We start from the raw sequence: 26,725 nt of genomic DNA, 5'->3' as shown, positions 1-26,725 counted from the left end.
CATACCCAGACTAACAGAAGGTTCTGTTGTTACTTGGAGTTATTCTAACCACCTGACAAACGTACATTTAGCAATCAGCCCCATTTAGCTCAGTTTTGGTCTCCTCCAACTCCTTGGGGAAATATTTGGTGCTAAAGCTAGAGGGTGCTTTTGGTAGCAAGGTGTATGAAATTGGAAATCAAGGGCTAAACAACCCCAAAGAACAAAGGCTCAAATTGGCAATACAAATGCCTTGAAGCTTATTTGTAGTCATTTATCATTCAAACTGGGTTTTAAACCTCTGCCGAATATTTTCTTTACTCTTTTTTTTTTGGTTAGTGGAAAAAAATGGCAATGAGTCATGTATTTTGAAGTGAACCTGAGGTTTCAGAAGCCCGCCTACATGGTGGGTATGGTACAGTACATGATAGTTGCTGTGTTGACACGAGGATCTCCTCTGACAGGCTTATTTCCCTTTTGCAGAGATTTTGTAGGTGCAGATCTGAGTGTGAATTGAGAGCACAGCCTGGGCTGCCACGGCTCTCCCGCTCTGTGACACACACACAGACCGCTGAATGCAAGCAAGTTGGTGTGTCATTAGGATTCGGATCAGGATGCTGTCTCAGTCGACACAAACCGAGGTGAATGAACATGTCTGTCTGCAGTGAGACGTTCCTCTCTCAGAACCTGCCGTAACGCGTCTGGAGGGAAATTGCTGAGAGTGACCTTTGTACTTGCCTGTTATCTATCTCGAGTATTTACCTAGATATTTTTTTAATCTCTTCTCAGGGTCCTCCGTCTCAGTCTTCTTGAGGAAGAATGAATGTCACTTGTAGATGTGCTTTGCAGAAGCGATATTGCCTGATGCGATGTGAAAGATGCCACGAGTTCATGATAAACTCTCAGTATCATTGATTATTCACACAGATGCAGAAGATTGTCCTTGAAGAATGACTGTCTCTGCAGCGTTAGCAGCCAGTGTCACCAAGCACCAAGTCATAATTTTGCTTGCGTGCGAAATTGCATCTGCAAGCATGACAACATTTCCAACACTCTGTATATCAATGAGGATTAAAACAATTTATATATGGATGGTGCAAACAGAGGAACAGCAGAATCTCCTTCTGAGGAAAGGGAGGGAAAAGACCTAAATTTGGGGTTTGGATGATAAAAACCTGTTACATTAAATTATTCGAAGTCTAACCCTCTGGAAGACAAGTTCTAAGCTGCAACTCAGCAAGATTGCTATTCCTCCCCCATAATCTATTTAACCCTCAGGGGAGCAAGAGAGGTATGGGCTAAATTAGTGTAATCTGAATGAGGTTTTCTTGAATATGGTGGTTTCAGCCAGTGAGGGATTGTATCCGCCTCTGGCCTCAGTGGCCTGACAGACAATGAGGATATGACCATCTGAATCGATATAGCCAATCCCCCATGATTAGGTCATCCATTAGTTCACTTGATCTTTCGACCCTCTTACATTGCATCTGATGAAAATGTAATCGTTCAATACTTCCTGGATGATTAGTCCAAATCCCTGCGTCTCAAAGAGGAGGAGCAGGACTGTTTTGATGCAGCATATGCAAATAAATCCGGCTTTTGTATTTTGGTCATGGTGCCGGAGTCAGCAGGGACATCAACTCCTCGGCCTTGTCCCTTGAACATCAAGGCCCCCTGTGCTCCCTCTGATCCCGGCTCTGTGCAGCCTTATGAACACCATGTAGTGAAATGCATGGTCACATACTGTGTCCTATGCAAAAAACCCACGCTGGCTTAGAGAAACACTGCTCCTGATGTGTCCTGAAAGAAAAATCAATCAACAAAAAGGATTAGAATAAAATAAAAAACAATTAAGGGGGCATTTTAACTTGTGTTCAAATGTCTCTGGGCAATTACAGACGAGAGAAGGAGTCAGAGATGAATTAGAACAACCACTAAATGGAATTCAGTTTGATGATAAATCAGTATCCCACTGTCAAGATCACGGTGTGAGAAAGGTCACTGGCTTTGAATCATTGCTCTGCATGCACTAAAGAACACGAAGGCCGGAGCAGTGGGGTGAATTTGATTTTCATAAACTTAAGAACTTAAATCAAAATTAATTAATCCACTATTTTAAGAACATTTCCATTTTTCAGATGTGGAATTTCAGAGCTGTATTTGCATAATACGGAGTGTGGCTATTTAATCTGTATTCACTCAGTCTTGTTTGCTCTGCCTGACTTTATTTTTTTGTGTCTGCAGAGTGCTGCTCAACAAAGGATAACATATGTTATGACAGCTCCTTAGCTGTGAGCACAGCAACGTGTTTTCTTTAAATGTCCACTGGGGAAATCAATACCTAGTTTAGAGCTGAAATTGGCCAGTCAATGCTACAATCATCTGTTTCCATTGACAGTGAACAGTAGTTACTGGAATTATAATGTCAATTGTCTTTTGCGGGGTCAGAGATTGACCAACAATTAGCATCACTGATGAATGCATCAATTTATTTGTCTCGTATCAATCCATATACTGCATCCATTTATTCAATCTCAGAGCAATTACAACCACCAGATGTACTTATTCCCTGAGGGATACTTCTTCAGTCACTAATGACTGTGTAGGAATTGTCTAGATAAGCTAGACAAATTAAAGAAAGAAGAAAATACAGTTAGATTTACATTTGAGCAAGCTATAATATCAAACACTAGAACATGTTACAGTCAGGGTTTTGTGATATATCTTCACAAGGGAGCAGAAAAGCACAGCAGTGTTATATCATGACAGCATGAAGGTGAGAAGAAATAGTGCAAATTATGATTTGAAAGTACTGAACATTTACTATTGTATCCTCAAGAAATGAATTAAGAGTGAAAAATGTTTGCTAAACTAACAAAAAGGCTTAAATAGTGTAAAGTAACTGATAACACACCATCAGTGTAAGCCATTTTTATGATGAAGAAGTGAAAATTGTTAGCTCACTGTCATTTTTTGAAACTTTTGGCTCAGAGAAAAAAAAGGTGACAGTAGTAGTAAGAAATAAAACAGTTGGAATTGCTAGCTATAGGTAGCATACATATCTAATAAGCAGTTTATATACAATAAACAGTAATTAAAGATAAAAGAGATAGAAAAAAGTGGAGCAGCTAGCATAAAATGAAGTTACATGGCTGGAGTTGTTAGCTTAAAGTTTTGAATAAACTGTTAAAAGTAGAAACCAGTTTAAGTTGCTGTCTAAAGGAGGTAAAATATCTTGTATCTGTTGGTCTGTAGTTGTCAATAGGTTAACAGTAAAGGCTGATTTATACTTCTGCGTTGAATCAACGGCATACCCTACGCCGGGGGTCCGCGTAGCTCCCGTACCTACGCCGAGGCCTACGCACGTAGCTGACGTGCACCTCCTCCAAAATGTAACTCCCCGTAGAGCCGACGCGGACCGCAAGCTCTGTGATTGGTCCGCTCGGCGGCTTTGTCTTTCGCGCATTTACAACACTTCCGGGATCCCGGACATCGGCCGCACATCGGCCGTGTATTTCATCTCCTCCTCTCTATTCTTCATGTAATCATGTCTGTATGATAAACAGCAACATGTATCAGCTGTAGATTAACATAACACGCTCTGAAACTCTGTGGAAAAGTAAACAGAGATCGTAGCGGGACCGGAAGCAGGCGGCCGGCTATCAGAGAGACCGCACTGCCCTCAGGCGTTTTGGCGGAGAATTGCTGCGCGACACAGACACACTGATGCACAAGTATGTGGGGCTCATGTCCGCGTCAGCCCCTGCTGCGTAGGGGAGACGCAGAAGTATAAATCAGCCTTAAGATGAATGAAAGTTATCAATGAAAAGTAGAGCTAGCTTAAAGTAATGGCAGAAGTGCTGATACAGCTAAAAGCCTAAAACTGTAATGCCAAAAAAAACCCCGCTACAAACCAACATGTTTTAATAGATTAGTGCTAAGATGGAGTATTATTAGCTTAAAGTAGCAGCAAGAGTGTTGACATTGCTAATAGCTGACATTAAAAAGTTAATACTTGCAAAGTAAGGATTCACAATTCATAATGGTTAGCTAAATGTTACTGTAAGTATTTAAATCAAGGAATTAGCTAGCTGAAATTGTAAGCTAAGTGTATTGTGTGAGTATTTTACTTAGATCAACAAAATATGTTGGAGCAAAAAGCTATCAGGAAATATCCTCTAGCTGAATGCAAACCAGCTTGTGTCAGTAACTAACATTAGCATGGATAAAAGTAGCCAAACGGATGAGCAGTACAGCTAGTTGGAGTGTTGACATAGCCAATGCTGGCATAACAAAAGCTTTTGAAATAGTAAGCTAGTGGAAATTTCCTCAGCGTGTATCAGTAAATTAACAGTAAAATAGCTAGAGTAGACTAATAAGGAAGCCAAAAGTAACGTGTGTTGACATAGTTAATAAGCTAGCTAGCCTAATTAAGCTATCAAACTTAGTTTGGCAAAGTAAGAATACAATGACTAGTCAGGAATTCAAGAGTTGGCCTGTTGATCTTGTCATAAATTTGTTGTATGATTAGCTTAGACGGCTCATCAAACAGTTATAGTAATCAAACATAGATGTTCTTTTTGAAAAGTTATATTTTTGGGCTTTTTGCCTTTATTTGATAGGACAGCTGAAGAGAGACAGGAAATGTGGGGAGTAGAGAGTGGTGGAAGACATGCAGGGGATGGTCGCAACCAGGAATCGAACCGGCGACCCCTGCGACAAGGACTGTAGCCTCTGTATGTGGGGTGCTTAGACCACTAGGCCACCGGCGCCCCGTAAACGTAGATGTTCTTTAGCCAAGAACCAAACCACCTTAACACTGAGTTAAATAATTATTTGTATATAATAGCATTAAATAACATCTTGTTTTAATTAATTTCAAATGAAAATGCTGTAAACATCTGAAGGTGTCTGAGCAATAACTATTCATGTAACTAAACACTTACTGGGATTCAGTGTATGGTGGCAAATATTATGCTAACCTGATTATGCTTGGAGGTCATATGTTATTAATGCTCCATAAGCCGCTTCAGTCTCCCCTCACTGTTTTTCTTGTTAGTCTGTGAACAAAGAGACCCATCAAGAGGTGTGTCGCCGGGGAGCAGATAACAGTAGACCAGGTGAGCGGAGGTCAAAGCATCCTGATGAAGGAGGATTGGTGGAATGGGGTTGGAAGGGGGGTGGAGGAGATGTAATGGAGGCTTGGCGGTTAAATGCTGGGGCCGGCCGTGGGTTCCTCAGGGAACAGTGTGCGGGCCACATCACCTCGAGCATCTCCTGACCGCACGTGATTGATGGGGAAGAGCTGACGAGCCGGGCTCCCAATGTCACTCTCCAATTAAATAACTCTCACCGCTGAACTGCAGCCTCCCCCCCTCCTCCTTCTACACCTCCCTCTTCTCCTCCCTTTCACCTCTCTTTCTATTACCCAACACCCTCTCTCCCTTAGTAGTGTCTCCCTTTAACTTCTTATTTAGTCCAGCTCTCTTACCTTTTGTCCTCATCGCATAGCTTCCCTTTCTCTAGCTCCTACACTCTCATCCCTCAAGTTTACTGTGGGCTAATTTTCACCTCCCTATTGTCCCATGTCTCTAATTTCAGCTTTGCTAACTGCTTTCCCAGGTATGACAGACAGAGGCTGCTCTTTCTATTAGTTTGGGTCATTGCTCCCTTCCTAAGTGACAGAGCAGAGAAGACAAAAGGAGCTGCGCTATTGAAATGAACCTGTCTGAAAATATGCAAATAGCACAGAGGAAAGAAACTGGAGGATTATCTGTGGGTGACTCATATAAATAAATGCAATGTTTTCTAATATAAGAGCAGGTGTCGGACTGTGAAAAAAATGTATGCAAGTGTAAACCCTACACACACACACCCACACACACACACACACTGGAAAAAAAAGAGTTCAAGCTGTTTACACAGACTAGACTATAAGAGAAATGTTATTCTCTGTGTAAATGCATGCATTAATAACTGGAGATACTGAATGTTTACCATAGCTAATTAGGAATTTAACTAATACTGTTTGGTGGAAGTGCAGGAGTTTGCAGAGGGCAGCTCCACGCTGTATTTTCTGTCACAACAGAAACTTAGTCAGCAGCTAATTGGAAGAAAACAAACAGAAAATTGAAAAGGAAAGGGATTCTTTTTTAGAAATAGGAGTGTTAAAAAGTCAAATTGTGTAAATGAAAGAGGAACAAAAAGGAATGAGCCTTGATTGAGGGATTAAAAAATATTAACCCAATTCTCCTTCATTTTCACAAGTGACGTGCAAGATTTAATTAATTCTCAAGGTGAAGTGGGGTGTTAAATTCTTCTCAATGCTTCAAGGTGTCAAGAATTTTGTATTGATTTTTATTCTCACAAGCAAACGCAATCATTTAACAGTACACATGCCATCTGCTGCCAAAAAACTTGGCAGGTTTGAAAATATTTGGCTCTTCTTTCCTTGTGCCAAAACACTGCGTGTGTTTTTTTGGCTCTCTCAGCAGCAACTTATTTTTGGTCGAACTCTTTTCGATAGACTCTCTCCTCTTCTCTCCATCTTCAGTCAGTCAGTGAGGCTTTGGTTTTGATGAGAGCGTTTCTCCCCCCCCCCCCCCCCTGCGATCTCTAGTCCGGTGCTCCTCGCTGTTGCTGCTGCTGCTGCGCGTCCCCTGTTGCCTATTTAATGTAAGAGAGAGATAGATACATAAACCCAAAACCCTGCAGCTGGGGTTCCCTGCACAGAGGCGGCACTGCGCAGGATTTACAGAGAAAGAGAGATAGGGAGAGGGAGAGAGAGAGAGAGAGAGAGAGAGAGAGAGAGAGAGAGAGAGAGAGAGAGAGAGAGAGAGAGAGAGAGAGAGAGAGAGAGAGGGATCAGACTTGCCACATCCCTGCCAAGGGTGAGAGCATTTTACGCGCGATCCAGCCACCGATCTCGAGCAGCACTCCTCTTCCATCAGGACTAATTTCACCATGAAAACTTTTGAACTCTTATTTTGACAGACGCCGATTTTCTCTGTGTGCTGCGTGGAGGAAAAAAAGCTACAACTTTTAGCAGCAGACACCTTCTCCACGGCGGTGAAGTTATTCCATCTTCTTTTGGTGAGTGATTCTCGTGGATTTCACTTGCACACATGTCTCGAGTTTGTTGTTCCATCCCCCTTTTTCCTGCATTACATGTCAGGTAATTCGTGTGCTGTCTATGCGTTCTGTGCATTTTTATGTGTCCCGTCGCTTATTGTGTGATTAGTATTCCGTGGACACAGGTTTCCTGCGGCGGTCGCTCACAGAGATTTTTTTAGTGTCGGTGTTTCCGAGATGCCTGACTCCCATCATGCGCTTATTTTCCACCTTCCTTCCCCTCGCTCTCCCCTTATGCTTTATTCCTCCAAAACCATGAAGTTGGTAATCGATCTGCGTTAATGATTCGTGTGTGTTTTTTATCAGACAAACGTCTCAGATCGATTGGGAACAGGTGCGAACTTTTTCCTCTCTGCATTGTGCAGGTGGTGACAGCTAATGCGCAATGATTGATACTTACCAGCAGGGTCACAGCAGTCAGGTCACGATGGCCGAAGGGTACCTGCTGATTTACGCAACAAAAGAGTCCATGTCAAAGAGTCAAGGTGCAGAAATATTGGGCTGCAAAAATATTGGCGTTTTTCTTTGGAGTTGCACAAAACTGCAAACTCGGATAAAAAAAAAACTTAAAGGACTTCAAATTTAACGTTATTTTGGATGCACAGCTCTCAGGTGACTGTACTCCCAACATGTGTCGAGGAAATCCATGAAACTAATGACTGCAGTGGGAGAAACTGGAGGCAGAATGTTCTTCTTTGTTTAAGGACAAACAAAAGATGACAGACAGATCAATAGAGAATAAATTGACTTATTGAGGTGGATTTTTTTCTGCAGGGCAAGTTTATTTCATGATCTGAATCAGGCTGTTTTTGCCAGGTGGGAATATGCATGCAAGAAATGTGTCTTGGTGCATGCTGAGAAACAAGAAAATGGAATAAAAATGACAAAGTAAAATATCCAGACCCACAAAAAATACAAAAATCAAGCAAAATGCATTAAAAAAATGACCTCTTTGACTATGTAAAGCTACAAACTCCCTTTCTCATGTGAGAGTCTCTTGTGAAAGCCTCCACAGCGAAAGGAGTATAATATAGTATTTTACATAGTCCATCAGCAGCATTTATACATCATATCATGAGGCTGCAGGACAGAATGGTGGGATATTTTGCCTCTTTGCATTTTCAGATGATAGTTTCAATTTAACAACTTTTAAAACTAAAAACAGTTCAGAGAAAACTTCCTTAAACAAGCATAGTTTTTCATTTTTATAAGAGGAGTATGATTTTAAAAGACTGAAAGTACTCTTTCAGTGTCAGGTATGTTTTTTTTTTACACTTACTCATCTTATTTTTTTGCAGTTTTTTTTTGAGGAGGCACAATATCTTTCTGCAGTTGTAGAACGATTTAACGTAACAGCAAGTCCATGACATATTTCTGAGTTTCTATTTCTTCATATGAGGCCTCTCATTTAACTCTCCACATATGCTTGTGTCTGTTTCTATGCAGCATGCTAATCGTACGCATGCCTTCATGAATTCAAATGAACACAACATGAAGTCTTATAGCAACATGTGAGCGGTGCAACCACCTCACAGCCACACGACTCAGGTTCAAGATCCTGCGTCAGCAACAGTCCAGCTTGTATACTGCCTGCGTCCTTGAGGACCTGAATGCTATAGTGTTCCTGTAGTGTCTCTCTTTGTGGCTGACCCTGGGCTTTGAAAGAGACAAACAAAGACTAAAGTTCCAGGAAAAAAAATCACCTGTGTGCCATTATTCGATCTCCCTGTTCATATGCTGCCTATATTATCTGTTAAATGAGCTTTGAATTGCACTTAAAAGAACAAATAATCCTGTTCTTTCTTTCAGCAAATGACTCAAAATTAAGCCCAATCTCTTCTAAAGCATCGTCAGCCTTTATGAAGCGTCTCAAAGCGTAATTAACTTACGAGCGCAGCAGTTTGTGTTGTTTATTCTGGCCCATGAGTGAGGGCACGTACACAATGATGGAGGAGAATATGGATCAGAGGAAGCGTGTGATTGGTTAGCGAGCTCTGTAGCACTGGTAATCCTGTTGTGAGACTGGCAAATGGGATTAGAACACAGTGTGTGTAAGAGAAACAGAGCCCGGGGATGACTGGGAGGCTTCTACATTCACAGCTTTATCTCACATTTTCACTTAATTTGGCGTTGTTGCTCTGACACCGCGGCCTGAAGACGAGTGTGTTGCTCTCTACAGGGAGTCAAGTGTGGACTTTCTTTGGAAATTTTGGGGCCCTGCAAGAACGCCAGAAGATGATATTTTGTGACTGATATTTGAATATTTTGAAAAGAAGTCAGTTTTTTTCTTCTTCTGCAGGCTGGGAAACTAAGTGAAGCATTGAGAGCATTTGGCAGCAAAATCACAGCCAGAGCTTCAAGTTAGAGGGCTGAAGCTGCCTTAAAATGAGAAATAATAGACAGTTTAATAACTACACAATGCTTTTCTCCCTCCAGTTTGCCCTTTTCTTCTGCATTTTTCCTCGTTATTTGCTCCTCAGTCACTCTGCAACTTCAGGCCTGCTGTAAAACAACTCCCACCGAGCGAGATGATCCATCACAGGCATCACAACCCCTTCATTTCTTCCCCCTGAAGTTTTTATTTCCAGTTTTGTTGTCACTCCATTGTGGCTTGAGTCAAGTGTTTTCATGTCACTCCGCTTACTGTCAATCACCTGACACCAACGGGAAGGAGAAACAAGAAGAAAAAAAAAGAAGCCTCTCGTCACATCCACGTCTTTGTATTTGTGTGTCTTTAGCTAATTTTAAACTAGATTTGATGCTTTAATTTTTAAACCGATTAACAATTAAAACAGAGAAAAACTCATCCCCCTGCAGCATGAATTACTGAATAATACCGACAAATCAACTAGACAGTAAATCAGTGGAAACTCATTTAATAACAAGCCAATATCTGCATTATTGAGCTCGCTGCAGCCACATTAACGTTATCTCAATCCTGCATCTGACTCCCAGCTCCTTCAGTGTTCAGGGTTAAACGAAATGAGAGACACCAGCTCAACCGCTCCACTCAAACTGACCCTCCATTCGCCAGTTTTTTTTCTTCCTCTCTCCCACAAAAACCACCGCTGCAACCTGCCTTCACAAGTCGTGCTGCCCCGCAGCCAGATCTGCTCCACTTTCCACCTCGACCGTTAAATTGTCATGCGGAGGCTGTGACTTTGGATGTGTTTGTCTGTGCAGGTTCACGTGGAGCAGACTTAACGTGAGAGCTTATTGTGTTCGCAGTGGGAAAAAAAAAAAAGAAAGAAGAAGAAGAAGCACGAAGAGACTGCTCCAGAGAAAAGTTTGCTTTGTAGGGGTTCATTTGCTTTTTGCACCTTGATAGCAGAAAGAGAGTCAGAGTATTTAGAAGTGAGGCGTTCTTTAAATAGACCCTTATATGTTTTGGGATGTGTCTCACAAACACTGAGGTGACAATCCGTGTTGTTGTGATTTGCACGGTGCTAATTATTAGCGCGGGGTAATGACTTTGCTTTGGCAAAAGTACAACTAATCACTTCCACAGGATGCATGCGGTGCTGTTTTTATTTTGCTGTTGGGGGTGGAGGAAGGAGAATGAGATTTGGAGAATGTGTGTGGGAAGAAAAAGAGGTCACTTTATGCCAAAGCAATTACCTTCCTCATGCAGGGCGCTGCCAATACTTAGCGTAGAGAGAGAGAAAGAGAGGTCAAAGAGGGGATAAATAAACGTGCGGTCAAGTGTTTCATTTTCTGAATGTCTACGTTGGGAAGAGCTCTTGAGTTTGAAATTTTGGGGTCAGAATCTTCTCAAAATGTTGCACAAATTTCCTCGATTGCACAATTTCAAGTCTTCATTTGCTTTTTATTCTCCAGCCTTTTGCATGTGTTGGATTGGACAGCTAAAGACATACAGGAGGGGAAAGTGACGCTGTGAGTCCAAGATGCAGCTGATGCATCGAGGCCTCTGTACATGGGGCACTCACTTGGTGCTCTAAGCAAAACCAGCGCCCTCTTTGCGTCGCCTTCTTGCAAAAAGATGCTGAATTCCTTGTTAGATATCAAAGTAGACGCTGATATTGTGGAGTTTGTGTAATTGCTCAACTGCTCCGCACTGCCGGGATGTGTTATGACACAAAGAACATTATCTGTCAGCGGATGCTTTTCTCTGCTTTGACATGTCTTCATGTTCTGGCATCTTGGGGGATCTGTCACGGCATGATGGCGAGGAGACAGATCGCCCCCCCCCCCCCTTATTCCTCGCATGTGCACAGGGCCCTGCGAAACAGACTGCTGGGAGTAGAGGTCAGGAGCGGCCGGGCCATCACGCTGCTGACAGCTCAGATTTATTTTTAATCTCGGGTGATGAGAGCTCGCCACACAGATCATGTGGCTTGTTAGTGTTGAGTGGCGAGCCCCGGCACCATCCCGGCCATGATCTTATACAAAGAAAATGTGACAAAATGATGACCTTGGTGAGGTAGAGCTGGGATAATTGGGAGCCAGACGGACAGCGTTTGATTGTTATTCCTTGTGTGAAATGTCTTTGCTGATGCGCACTGAAAAGTCAGGTCATTTCACCTCCATTCCCCCTTATTAACACCTTTAACCTCTCCAAAAGTGAAGGACTTTAGGTGGAGTCCGTGTAACTTATTTACTGTCAACTCATTTTTGACCAATTTCTGTATGATTGCTACAAAAATGTCATTATCGTTGCATCAGCAAGCACATTACTCGCTGTCTAAAGTGGCTGCGGTCACACAAGCAATTTTGCTGACACTACTTTCTCCCTTCTCTCCTCTGTGTCTTTGTCTCTCTCTCTTGCTCTTTCTCTATCTGTCTCTCTTTTCTGATAGGTGCCAATTATACAGCCTGCTTGTCGAGGCCGGCCCGGTCGCCGCTGACCCTGTTCGCCGCCTTTAATGTCAACTCCCCGGCTCCAAAGTGAAGGGAATTACCCCACTCTTAGTCTCCAATCAAGAACAGAAAAAGAAAAGCAACACAGCAAAATGCAGAGCTTGACTCTTTTGCAGCGGGTCTGACTGCTCTTGCTGTCTGGTGAAGCACGGGGTCAGGACTGTGTGGATAAAACCCCCCCGAGGGTTTTGACATTTCAGCCTCACTGTCTTTTTTTAGTGTTCGCTCCTCTTCTGGCCTCGCTGCTTTTTCTTTTTTTCTTCTTCTTTTTGGTTTTGGAGAGCGCCCAGATGATGGGGTGGTGTCGCTCAGGCGTGTGCAGAGCCCTGGCTCTCCTGGCGCTCCTGTTCCCCCTGCGGGAGAAAGGGGGGGGCTGCTGGGGGCTGAACCTCCCCGGCTCTGGGGATCTGGAGAAGTCCCCGCACTCTGATCCAGACCCTTGGGAGGTCCTGCAGAGGAGCAGACGCAGCTGGGTATGGAACCAGTTCTTCGTATTGGAGGAGTACACAGGAAATGAGCCGCTCTATGTTGGCAAGGTAAGCGATCTGTGACTGTTAATGGAGCAGCATTAGCATGGCTTAATGTGTCCTTACATGCATATGGAACAAGCAGAAAAAACACCCTCATGATAAAGTGATTCCCACAGCCTCATGTACCCTATTTGTGCAGATCCAGCTCTTGCTTTAATGCACCTGCTCAGCGATACACATATCAATAACCTCTTAGCATAATGACCTACAAAATCTAGGACACACAAGTGTTTTATAGAGTTGCACATATTCCCCATGCCCTATATAAAGTATTAAACAAATGAAAACAGCAAACACAGACAGTGTAGGAAGCAAAGTATTCTGCATTTATTCCATCCAGCTGAAGTACGTGCTTGTACAAATGTGCAGTCAGAGTTTAGAGGACGTCGTGCAGACGTGACAAGGTAATTTGCATCCCAATCATTCCCCAGAAAAGGTGCATATTACTCAAACGTGTCTTTGTAAAGTAGGTGTTCTGCCAGGGTACAGGCCGATAGATCAAAGTAATGCGTGTTTTGGCAGATAAACAAGTATGAAACCCTCCCAATGACACAAATGGCAGAGTTAACGTGAGGCTACGCCGACAAAGTGACTGATGGTGCGTTTGTGAGATACAGTAACGCTGCTGTTCTATTATGCATGACTTTCCCTCAGGTGAAAGTGTATATGCAGACCAGTGCATGAAGTACTTCACTCACATAAAGGAAGGACTAAAACCGCTTCAGCCTGTAGTTCATTTTATATTTAAAGTACACAACATAATGTACTTAGAGGGCTGAAGGCCACATAGCTGCAACACTGTGTAATAATCTCTTTATTACACGTTTATAAGACAAGTAATAGTGCAGATACATGCTTTATAAACTGTTAATTACTGCTTTATAACAGTGTGGGGAAATATATAAGTGAAGTTATCTACCCAGGAAAGACTGTGTGTCATAGGGATGGGGATCTAATCCTGGTTCTATTAGGGACCCGGTTATGCATTCTTCAAAAGCCGAAAATTAATCATGTTTGAGCTTATTGATACTGCTGTTGAGTCTCATTGGTCCAATGACGCAATGTTATATCTTGAGCCAAGTCATACTGTTGAACTCAAACTGCTGGTGCATTAAAATACACCAATTGTATGAGAACCTTTTCGAAGGAAATAGACTTGGCATCCAACACAAAGACGAATTCTGGTGGGCAGTTGCATGCTAGCAGCACCACTTGGCATCATGCATTTCAAGAAAATGTTGGTTTACTGTTTAGTAAATGAAACTTATGGCAGGCTGGTTGGATTGGAAAGACTTGGTCAACAGTGGCGGGGGGTGACGCCAGTTTCGGCGAACGGGTTGTGGGTCCATTTGTACCTCACAAACAAAAAACGCTACCGCAACTAAACTCAACTACCTAGCTAGCAGGGTAGCAAAAAAAAATAGTACTTGGAAGTGCTTCAAAGCTGCACAGAAACTGCACATTGTGTATTTAGGTGAAAGCAATGGAAGTCTTCACGTGGGAAGACAGCTGATTCTAGGGGCGATTCTAGGATTGGATGTTTAGGGATGCTGAGCCGGGCAAGATAAATTTCACTGTTTTGTTCATTTCAATGCAATTTCATTCCCACATTTGTGAAAGAAAGTATCAGTTTTTGGGAAAGTCTGTGACTAAACCATCAAATCTGATAAAGGTTATTTAAATGCTGAGCCACAGCAGAAGAGAAATGGATTGGAATCATAAAAGAAACATATGGTAACCCTAATTTTTAAGGAAAGACAACTACAGCTCCTCAACATATACATAAACAGTATGTATGTTTCTAGAGCAAACCAGCCCCCTATAGTGAGTACCAAAAATGCCACAAATTGACATTGGAGTTATTTTTTGGACTTTCATTTGAAATGCAATGCACAACATGTAAAACGCAGTGGAGCTGGTGTATTTCTGTTGTTGAAATATTACGTTTCAACCAAGTACTGTATGGTTTTTAAACTTTTCTAGCTTGTTAAAAAAGACATACGGTCCAAAAAAAAAAAAAAACTCAAATTTGATTACATTTAGAGGTGCTTCACCACCCCCAAAAATGGGCTAGAAATGCCTATGCCTGCAACCTTTTTTGGGACACCCCCAAAAAACTGAATGACCCATGCAAACAATATATCACCATAAAAGAAGAGTGAACCGTCAAAGTTTCATAACACCATATTGCAGGTTTGAGGCCCACCGTTGTTGTCTTTATTGAATATAGAATAAAAGGTGGATATTTGTGTTCACTTGAACTTACATTCGCATGTTTTTGCTTTTGTTTTAAATGCTAAATTGGGTGGTTTAAACTGTTATTATAAAGCCTATTGTTCAAATAGCCCTCTTAGACTTGAACTCACAGGCAACATGTGTTTATCTCTGTAACCCCTATTTACACAAAGGCAATGAAAACTTTTAAACACTGCTTCAATCTTAAGTAGCTATTGTACAAACTTGCAACATATTTTATAAGCACAGTAACACTTCATTATGAGTGACCCTGACCCTAACCCTAACCTTAACCCACAGACAAAATCTATACTAAGTATAGAAGCATCAGCAAAATGTGATCCATGTATCAAAGTTCAAGTTGGGGTTGAGTTACATACTGGATCATTATGACTGGTGCATTTTTGTGTAAGCTGTGTTTTACACTCATTTGTGTCTGGTGCTTTGAAACGCTTCATAGTATTTGGATTTATAATGACCCTTCTTTTAGTAAACCAGCAAAGTAAGCTGCAGGTGCCCCTTTCTCCCAGTAAAAAGTATCTCGTATAATGGAGATACACGAAAAGCTATCAGATTTCACTCCAACATGAACAACCCAGGATTCAATAAGCCATAAATTAAAGTAAAAAAAACAGAGACAGAACAGATTTTTAGTTATTATTTATCTTGCTTTTAACTCTCAAAAACTCCTTCTGCATCAAGCCTGTGTGGGTGTATTTTGATCCGGTTTGATTGACAGCAACCTAACAACCCACCGGCTTCTTCTGACTTTAGCTATCTCTAATTTGGCCTTGCCTTCTTGTAAACAATCAGAGGAGCACAGAGAGAAAAGATTACAGAAGCTTTGTTTGTTATGGAAGGGATAAAGTGAAGTGAACAGGTGGTTATGCATATTACAATGCCGACAGGGCGAGCAGGACCTCGACATGAGGCGAAGGGGGCTGTTCTCATTCAGCTCGCCTTCTCCGGCTTTGCAGTTGACACTTTTTAATATAAATGAGGCAAATCTCACAACTTTTAACAATGTTGCTTTCATTACTGCCTCTTATGGTTTGAGTTACTTTGTAGTGATCAGATACTTACAGATACTCTCACCAGCTCTGCTGCCGTTGTCTGGATTACAGGACAGGATCCTTTTAAACGTTTCCCTATCAGAGATGGTTGGGGTCCAGAAGCTCCTCAGGTTGCTCTAACATCTGAATGTTATTATCCCCTGACTCTGAAGAGCAGCCTGAGACGGACACTTGCGTCTTTGCCACAGTGTCAACAGGCAGAGTTGAAAAATGCTGGACTCTTTTCTGTGGAATGATTTGATGAAATGTGTGAACAAGTTGACCCTGGAATTGATTTTGCTGTTAAGAATTAATCACCTATGTTATGGGGTTTTTAAACAATCAGTTGGGTAATGAACCACTGAAGCTGCTCAAACTTTGGTCGTATTATGAGTGTTAAAAAGGATCCAGTCAGTACTTGAAGGTACCTTTTTAGGATAATGGGTTCTTAGGACCTTTGAGTTCTATTCTTGAAAGAAAGTGAAGTAGTTGTGCAAGGCAGCATAAAATACTGGATAGTAAAATACAAGGACCTAGTAGGCAGATGGCTGTCTAACATGAGTCTGGTTCTGCTCGAGGTTTCTGCCTGTTAAAAAGAAGATCTGGTTAACCGTTTCAACTCTGCAGTAGGAAGAAGTCTGCCAATATTTTTGATTATTTCCTTGTGATTTTCTGTAATACCTTTTAAGAAGCATAAAGCTAGTATTTTTGGCTGTCTAACATGAGTCTGGTTCTGCTCTGTGTTTCTTCCTGTTAAAGGAAGATTGTCCTTGCCTCTGCAACTTGCTAAAATCTGCAAAGTGCTCTGCTCATGGTGGACTTTCCCTGCCTTGATGTTGGGTCTTAGTTAATAATTTAACATAGAGACCTGCTCTGTTTATAAAGAGTCTTGGGGTAATGTTTGTTGTGGTCTGGTACTACATAAATAAAGATGATTGATTGACTGATTGAAGTACCTTAATATTAACTTTGCTACAGCCCCTGAATTGGTGTACTAACAGTAGTTATATTACACGTGGACACTACCAATTGGTACGCTTTGATGTCAAACAAGCATTAAGAGGTTAAACCATTTTTTATTCCTTCAAATGTGGTTAAAAATTGTAAAGAGGTGGAATTAAATGTGAAAATTAAGCTGTAATCTGTCTCAAAATGTACCTAAATACAGAACTCAGATACATTTTAACACTCTACTACTGTGAGTGACTATGATAGTGCATATGCCAGATTAAGAGTTGAGTAAAAAGGGCATTTCCCTCCCTGAAATCTGCTGTAATCTGATGTATAATGACCTAAATCAGAAAAATCTGGTTAAATACAAGCCACAGTACCAAAAATGTGCTTGAGCACACATCTGAATACATGTACTTTGTCACAATACGCTGCATTCCTGTCGAATAAATAAGATAGAAAAGGTCAACAGTACATTTGTTTCCTTATAAAATGTAGTGAAGTGGAAGTAGAGAGCTACAAACTAAGAAATGCTCAATGAAAATGATCCACAAGTACTTTAAAACGTCCTTATTTAAAACCTCGTTCCACCAGTTAACTACGGCTGTCAAAACGAGGTGAAAGTCAAACATTCCTCTGGTAAATAAAGTTCAGTGGAAGCGCTAAAAAACAGAATAAAAATGAATCACAAGCATCTGAAAACCTTCTCCTCCTTTGCTTTTTAGATCTCATTAACGTATTACAACTCCTTCTATTTTTGAAAACTGCATTGTAATTTTGTTGGTTTCCAGCCCAGTGTTTGGTGTACACAGAGCTTTCAGCACCACGGCTTGAATGGACAGCTCCTGCCTGTGAAAGCGGCTCTGGTGTGTGCTGTGCGAGGCCAGATGGGTCTTGGATTGGTCTCCAGATCCCTGTTATCTTGGAGAATTTTCTAGTCTTATTATTAAATTAGTTTTCATCTTTTCGCTCATCTGCAGGATAATCACTCTCATCTGCATGTATTTGCCGGGTCTGCTCTCACAAACCCATTTCCTTGCTGTCTCTGAACTGGATTAGCGTCTCCAGCTGGAATTAGGATACATTTCACTGTCCTATTGTTCTCCTTCTCTGTTTTTGCCAGAGGGCTGTCGGAGGAAAGCTTTAAATCAGAGTGAGCCTTTTTGTGACACTGCTTGGGTTCACATGAGGGTCATTTCTTGTCCGTGTGTGTCCCTGGTTTCTTAAGCGCTGTCTTGTCTGATCTGTTTGTCCCAGAATCTCAACTAAATCTGACTTTTTTTCTCGTGAACATCTGTTTTCTGATTCAGAAATTGTGTCCTTGTCCTGCCTGTGTTGCCCGTTTGAAAGTTGCAGAAGAGACGCCAGCACAGTAGAGAGGAATTTTCAAGTGCCTCTTTCTTTTACACATGCTCGTATATGATTGCTTTTCTTGTTAGTAAATCCCAAAGGACCTGTGCGAGCTGATTACTTATTCATAGATGTGTGGAGATCTGCTTATCCACATGGAATATACACAAACTCATTTGCATAGCTCTTTTTTTCTAACAGGTAGGCGTTTCATTTCTTCACATTTGTGCTTTGATTGATCTTTATTTCATTTGGCATTCATAGATTGAGCCAGCTTTGGAAACAAACATTTGCAGAAAACATGTTAAAAAAAAAAGAACAACAAGCTCTAACAGCTTCATCTTTACATCTGACCTCATGCCCCAGTTCAATCGAAACATTTCAGGAATCTGAAAATCAGATTCATTTACTCCCCGCGGGGCAGAAGCAGACATCCCCGGCAGCTTGTGAAGCTGTCACATTATTTGTACCCTGAGATCACAGTTGTCATATAGTGTGTGTTTGCTATATATCACAAAGGCACGCTGCTGCTGCTGTGAAAAGTCCAAATGGGACACTTTGACCTCAGTCTGAGCGACATGGAAGGTCATGCCATGTCAGGAAAATGACCACACTTGTAAATTAATTCTTTGTGTAGCTTCTGCAAAAAAGCAGACAGGAAAACACTTCAGCTCATGCTCATTCTTCATACTCAGCTGTAAAAATTTCAGCAAGGTGATGACATGAGGTGTAATTGCCTTAGTCAGATGTTTCTAATGTGGCAAACAATAGGAGTCTGTGTCCAGACAATGGCGCTCCCCGCTGCACAATTTGGTCATTTATTTGGCTGGAAGCAAAGGCGAAATATGATATAGTTGGTTGGAAAATGGAAAGTCATCACTTTGGCCTCTCTGCTCTCTTTGCATCTGCAGTCTGCTTTGCTTTAATGCATTCTGTCAGATTCCGAATTTCACAACCAAATGTCTCATTATGCCTTGGCACTCTGCCTCGGGTAAGTGTACTGGCCTGGAATCAGCTGCAGTCACATCAAGCCGGTGGAAACGTACATTAAAGAAAACTCCCCCTAAACTGCGCAGGCTTTCCGCTGTAAATTGGTGACGCTCGTATTTGAACAAGCAGGAACGCTGCAGCAACTCATCCACTTAACAAACACTTACTGGTAAACATGTTGTGATAATATTTTCAGCCGGGTGTTCATGCGACTAAATATTTGCAAGTGAACAAATGTGTAGCGTCTGCAGAGGAGGACATGTATGCAGGCGTATAAGTGTCAGGTTGGGTTCTTTGTTTGTTAACCCTTTCAACTCTGCAGTAGGATGAAGTCTGACATTTAAAAAATATATATTCTTGTGATTTCTTGCAATACTTTTAAGAATCACAAAACTAATATTTTTGGCTGTCTAACATGAGTCTGGTTCTACTCGAGGAAGTTTGTCCTGGCCACTGTAATTTGCTAAATACTGCAAAGTGCTCTGATCATGGTGGATTAAAATGAGATCAGACTGAGTCCTGTCTGTAAGAGGGGTCTGGATCTTATCCTGTCTTGATTCTGGGTCTTTGTTAATAATTTAATATAGAGTGGTCAAGTGCTGTAAAGAGTCTTGAGATAACATTTGTTATGATTTGGCGCTATATAAATAAAGATTTATTGATCCCATGTTTAAAATGCCATTATTCTGCATTTTAGAAACAATCTTCTTCTTACTAGTGTCTTGATTTGGGAATCAAATATCAATACAATGTCTCTATAATCTCAACTTTTAGATCTATTAATCAAGTACATGTAGCACTGCCACACCCGGTGTTGTCTGAACCCATGACTCAGCTTCACAGTGTTCCATCCACTGGTCTGTTGGGATTATCACACTCAAGAAAATGCGCTGTCAGCATCTGTGATGTGGTTTCTTGCTTACATCAGTTTTGTTGCTGCACCTGTGTGCTTTGCTCTTTGTGGGAGCTAAAACTCAAAGTACTTCTGTGATACTTTAATTCCAAATGACACAAAGTGCCTCTGATATATCAACTGAGCTGTCTTGGAGTTTTTTTAAAGGGGAATTTGCTGTCCAAAAGTGCAGTGGTGTTGTTAGTTTCCATCACAGCAGCAGTGGGAAGCAGGAAGACACTGCGGGGGCTTCACTACGGGGGTTCTGAAAGGGACAAAATAGCATGTGATTAAAGTGAAATAACACGTTAATTTTGGACCTTAATCACAGAAAAACACAAAAAAAAAACCACATGATCCAAAACAGTTCATTGTAAATATATATTAAATAGCATTTCCACACACTCCTACAGTCACTCGAACTAGTTGTTGGGATATACTCACTTCTGTAAGAACACTACAGAGTTGTTTTCACACTGTAACTTTAATCTGCGATAGATAATACGCTGCCTGCATGGTCATTATTGCTTCTTGTGATGTGATTTTCAAGTGTCTTCAAATATTTAATATCTATGAAATCTGTTATGCTCCAGATATTATGATTAGATTCTAGATGGATTGCAGCTGCCTCGTACTACCTGTTCGATGTCATCACATTTTACGCTGCATTTAACAAACTGTATTGACGTCATAACAGATAACAGGGGAAAAATAGAAGCATTATGTTTCTGTTGCAGAAAGACTATCAAAGATGTGTATTATATATAGTCTTAAAGAAGTATCTCTTCCGATCATGTTGCAGCTGCCTGTGTTTTGCCTCTCTGTATTTTTACCACATGTAACTTAATGTAAAGGTGTATTTAACTAAGTTTCAATGTTTGATACAAAAGAGTGCAGCCTTAGCTTTCAGGAGAAGAAGAATAGAGTTATTACAGGCAATTTTAAAACGGTTTGGAAAGATTGGTTCTAGATGGTTAAAAATCCTGCTTTTAACACTGGAGAAGTTTAAAGCACGGTAGAGGATATTTAATTCCTCATAGATCTGCTTATGCTCAGTAGACTGGAGGCATTTACAGCCTGTGAGGCAGAGTACTACTTCACATCGCACGTATTTCCCTAATGCTGAATCTCCCTTTTTTCTCTATACCTGTCTTCAGAATTGTCGTTCTGACTAACCATCAGACTAATGGATGGACCTATTTCACCTTATAATTCAGGCAGCATTAGCCAGGGCTCTCCTGCAGCACTCACAAAAGGATTTTTTACCAATACAAATAAAAGAAGCTCGAGGAGGAGCACGGAGATGGAAAACATGTCTTGATGGAAGAATCTCTGAGAGATTGCTTTTAAGATCTTCAAGGAAACAATTTGTCTCAGACATTGCTACAAAGTGGGAAACAGGAATTTTTCATAAACCATTCACGTGGAAGCTATTTTCCACTGATCTAAAGCTCAAAAGCTGTCGTAATGTCGCACTGCAGGGTTCCAGGGTGTATGTCCTGTGAAATATGGACCCATATAACATAGAGAATCTGACAAAGCGTCATCATTTAATCACTTCCAGATAGAATAACAACTAAAAACACAGTAAATAGCCACATTCTGGACACACATCTTGCTGTATTTTAGGTACAAGGAACATATCCATCCACTCCTTAGCCTCCATATGACATTAGCTAATGTTGGCTTATAGAAACTTCACATTTATTATTGCTTCCTTCCTAAAAGTTGTCTTTCTGTATCATGATACTTAGTTATATTATATTGTTAGCATTCAGCAAATGTAGCTAACAATACTGTCAGCTAGGACCTTGAGCCTATTTTATTAAGCCTATAGCATTAAGCTATCAAACTGTATTGTTAGCATCCAGCCACCTCCTGTGTTACCTTACAGCTAGTTAGAAACAAAAGCCTTTCTTACTGTTTCACAACACTTCAGACGTTAACTACTGTCAGAATTCAGTCTACCTAACAGGAGTGTTGGGAACTGAATCCTTTCTCATCACATTGTAATACTATGAAACAGTTCTGCTAGCTCACAACTGCTAGCTAGGACTTTGGGCCTTTCTTGTTGAATTCAAACCTTCTATTTTGGTGTTTTTTAATCATAGCCAACATTGTTTGCTAATAATGTGGGCCTTTACTGTTGTAATTAAATAACACTGTTCACTTTGCACCACTTACTAGCTTATGTTACAGTTAGCAAGGAAATCAAACCTCTCTTATCATATTTGAATACATCAAACTGTTTTGCTAGGATTTGCTAGCATACATACACTACCAGTCAAAAGTTTGGAAACACCTTCTAATTCAACGTTTTTTATTTATTTTAAGTATTTAAAACACTGTAGATTAATACTGAAGGCATCAAACCTATGGCAGAACATATATGGAATGATTGAATTAACAAAAAAGTGTTAAACAAACCAGAATATGTTTTATATTTTAGAGTCTGTAAAGTAGCCCCCTTTTTCCTTCATGACAGCTTTGCGCACTCTTGGTATTCTCTCAGTCTGCTTCATGAAGTGGTCTCCTGGAATGGTTTCTAATTAACATGAGCCTTGTCAAGAGTTCATTTGTAGAATGACTTGCCTTCTTAATGTGTTTAAGACCATCAGTTGTGTTGTTCAGAGGTAGGGTTAGCACACAATAGATAGCCCTATTTTACTACTGTTGTAATCCAGATTATGGTAAAACCAGATTATTTCATAGTTTTGATGTCTTCAGTATTAATCTACAATGTTGAAAATAGTTAAAATAAATATAAACCATTGTATGATAAGGTGTGTCCAAACTTTTGACTGGTAGTGTACATGTTTGTTGGAAATTTGAGCATCTCTTATCGTATCATAATTTTTTTGAACTGATAGCATAAACCACTTCCTAGCTAACAGTGGTTTGTACCCTAAGTCCATCATTCAACGACTTCCTAGCTTACGTCACTATTAGCTGGGAACTTGATCCCCTGTTTTTGTATTTGAATTAATTATCAAATGGATTGGTTAGCATTCAACTGCTTCCAAGCTAAGATTACAGCGAGTTGGAAATTTGGGGCTACTTTATTACGTTTTAAAAGTTATTGTCAAGCATTTCCTAGCTAGTGATGTTAGCTACTAATTATTTTATTCTAACAGTGTTTTCTCACTAATGTGATTTTAAATGTAGTGTTTCACCTTGATGTTTCTCTGGATTTTCTTTATCCATTATCTTTTCAATTTTTAGTAAATATACTTACAACCTGGAATAGTTCTATCAGCATTTGAGCCCACAGACCTGGGCATAACGTTGGAGGAAAATGGCTGCCACGTGATTATGGTCAATTTCCACAAGTGTTGCTGTTAGATCATCGCAGCAATCACAAGACATTTTTATGAGCATGCATCATGAGTATAATTTCTGACCTGGTGGCAAGAACCTGGTGTTGAGCGTGACAGTAATTCAGTTTAATAATCAAACAATATGCATCATGGGCATGAAGGATAGTCCCACAGATGATTACGATGGAGCCAACATAACAGGGAACTATGCAAGCTACTTCATTAGCATTCTATTAGGCGTTCACTGTCAAATGGGTTAGAATCATAGAGCACAGGGCGCCGCTGCAAAGGTCAGTCTCAATAGCATCCACTCACACTCGCTGGTGCTGCAAACACATCGGCGCAGCTGGGGAGGAGAGAGTGCAGCGTGTTGAGCAGGGGAGGAGGGTGATTCAAGCTGACAGGGGGGACATCATACACACGGTACCCAGGGACAAGAGCTCACAGTTGGGGGGGGGGCTCATGAAGCATCCTGGGGGCCTCTGGGACGGTGGGAAAGCCTTTATCTGAGCCAGGGAATCAAAGAGGATGAACACAGCAGTGTAAACTAGACCAGAGGGTAGTAATCAGCGGGGTAGGGGAAAGGACAGAGGAGGAACATTGTTTACTCTTGCACCATCTTTCACATATTGGGCCAAGGCTGGTGTCAACATGAGTGGGGCCAGTTTTTAGATGAAGTCTAGTAAAGTCCAGAAGGAGGTCAGGGCAAAGTCAGGACAGTGTGTGTGTGTAAACTGAGGCTGATTCAAGAGCAACACTTGCATTAAATGTGTGCAGTAAACTGCTCAGCTGTACTGCCCCTGTAATATTTATTGCTGCTTCTGTAAATGCAAAACTAAAGAATCAGTGTTTCTTCACCCAAATAACCACTTTGGGCTAAATGTGTTATACAAAGGCTACTGTGTTTCTAGATCTCTTTAATAAGTTAACTACACAGAAGTTTGAATTTACAACCACTAAGATACTACAAGAGGGTACCAGATGAGAAATCCTGCAAGTATTGAATTGATTTACGGTACTTGTGGCCACCATGTTTCATTCCCAGCTCATTGAATACAGCAGCTTGAATAGTGGTCCTATAGTTCAAAATATGACCATGTAGGGAACCCTAAAGTAAGCCGTAGTAAATGTGCAAAGTCCCATGAGACTTTCAAAATAAAAGAGACTAATTAATGATAATGAAATAGCAATATCTTGACAAAGAGAACATATTGATAAGCACATGGCTATTCATGTTAATAGTCTGGGGACGGGCCACCCAATCAGCAATGAAACCTTTGTTGTCATTACACAAACGAACCTTAAAACCATTAGTTCAGAAGCCAATGAAACGACACCATTGCAAAATCTAACCAAAGTATAATTTATTAAGCTTTTGACGGTTTCATAAATTCCTCATGTATAAAACAGATTTTGAAGTGTGTGAATGGCCTTGCCCCAAAACTGGTCAGTCAAGTGTTCAAAAGGGACCCTGGTAAAGGAGCAACCAGAAGAGGGGCAGCTAGAGGAGACTGTAAACCAGCAAAGTGTTCACTGTTAGTTCATAGGGATGTGGCTGCTTCTTTATATCTGCTTTAATCTATGTGGTTGCTTGTTCTCTGTCTGTTTTAATTGTACGTTTTTATGCATCTGTGAGGCTGCTTGTCTGTGTCTGCTTTAATTGTTAGTTTTTATATCTATTCCTCTGTGTTTTATCATGCGCCTCATTTCAGCAAAAGCCTAACCAGGGACAAGGACTGCAAATTAGAAGGGCAAGAAGTCTTTTATACATATACATATCATGGATTTGACTTTAATTAGAAAACATGGACTGTTGACGGGGAATTGAAAGTCCAGTATTGGTTTGAACTATCAATTGCCTCAGACCCCCACAGCATGCAGACCTTTAAAGCTACGTCCCCTGACTTTAACTAGTTGGGAGTTTTACACTATTGTATCAGTAACCAGCCGGGTTCCAAAATGATGTCTTTACCATTTCCAGTGCTAAAAGAAACTGTAGTTTCAGGTGTGTTTTGATGTTGAATATAAAGTTTTTGAACCCAGCTGTTTTCTATCAGCCTAATTAGTTTTGCTCAATACAACCAAGCTGCATTCAAAATATACTCAGTTGAAAAGCATCAAGTATATGAGTGCAGGGACAGGGATCAAACCAGTAATGGCTCTTATTAATAACAAAGTACTTCACTTTGTTCCCTTTAATGTTTAACCTGAAGATGTTTGTCATATTTAGTGAAGCAGATGATGGTTAAGTGTTTTCAGCTACATGGGCTGACTAGATTTCAAGTAAAGTGGACTTAAGATGGAAGCATGCCGGGAAAGAATGACATAGAACTATATTTCCTCTCCAAACCTTAAATGAAACCACTGTCTATTTTATATGTGTGTGAAATTGAGTTCCTCTTATACAGAGTACAACACGACAGCCCAACATTTTAAATGAGCCATCCTTTGTTTACTATGCGTGTGCAAAAGAAAAGCAAGAGTTGTGGATTTTATACAGTGATTTACTTCCTGTGTGTTTGCCCTCATTGCAGAAGCTGTACGTCTTTTTTTTGCAAACTTAAGTTATTATTTACTGCTTGGATTTAGCTTCTCTTTCGCCATGTCTCACCCCTCGGCTCGGTTCTCCTAATTTATGGCGCTCTGTTGATGGTTTGATAAAAACAGAAGGTAAATCACTGTGGCGTTCGGATGTACTGTATGAGATGAATACGCTTTCTTGCTGCCAATAATACTGTAGCTTAATTAAATATTGAGGGAATTTTATGCAATGGGGATTTTGGCGTAGTTTGAAGTTGCTGTGTATTTCATTTTCATGCTTTCTGTTTGTATTCACTTTTATGTGCCTTTTTTTCCCATCCCATTATGGGCTTGCTGAAGTTTTCCTGAAGTGCTGATGTATTGGATTCTCAACATCCCCAACAGGTCTGATCTTGAATTATTCAAGACGGGTCCTCAGCCTGTGCTGAGAGGGTAGACGTACGATGAATACACACAAAAGTTTTAGATCTCTCCATTTTTCCTCTACAAAGTGGATAACAGGTGTCCCGGAGACTATTGTGTTTGGTATCACGATGGAGGTATCAGGTATTCCTCCCCATTTCAATGAATAGTGTAAGCATGGCAGGGGTTGACTGCGTTCAAGAAGATTTTTCAGAAGAGCTGTATCAATGCTGCAATTTGTTTTATTCAAAAAAGGGTTCCATATTTAAAAGAAGAGCACATTTTAATATGTGTTTAGTAGGGATGCACCAATCTTACTTTTTAGGTCCCGATACTGATATCGATGCCTGGGCTTTGGTATCTGCTGATACCGATACTAGCCGATCCAATCCTGGTATTGATTTAACAATCTCTATTCCTTAATGTGAGGATAGAATCGTGTTTTGGCAACTTCAGGCTTTTCTGACTTGATGGTGA

At 40.8% G+C, this 26,725-nt stretch overlaps 1 protein-coding gene across 1 annotated transcript in view; it reads left to right on the top strand.

Annotated features, from left to right (window-relative positions):
- Positions 1 to 6,848: 6,848 nt before the first annotated feature.
- cdh7a (cadherin 7a) overlaps positions 6,849 to 26,725 on the top strand; it is a 169,601-nt gene continuing 149,724 nt past the window's right edge. Inside the window, exons 1-2 of the mRNA XM_034707053.1 lie at positions 6,849 to 7,071; positions 11,928 to 12,524. Of these exons, the coding sequence (XP_034562944.1) occupies positions 12,279 to 12,524 (246 nt within the window). The 5' untranslated portion in view covers positions 6,849 to 7,071; positions 11,928 to 12,278. The remainder of the gene's footprint in view (positions 7,072 to 11,927; positions 12,525 to 26,725) is intronic.

This window comes from Notolabrus celidotus, chromosome 17 (assembly GCF_009762535.1).
Source record: "Notolabrus celidotus isolate fNotCel1 chromosome 17, fNotCel1.pri, whole genome shotgun sequence".
NCBI classification, from domain to species: Eukaryota; Metazoa; Chordata; class Actinopteri; order Labriformes; family Labridae; genus Notolabrus; species Notolabrus celidotus.
The sequence above is the reverse complement of the archived record's forward strand: the minus strand, read 5'-3'. Positions and strand labels throughout refer to the sequence as shown.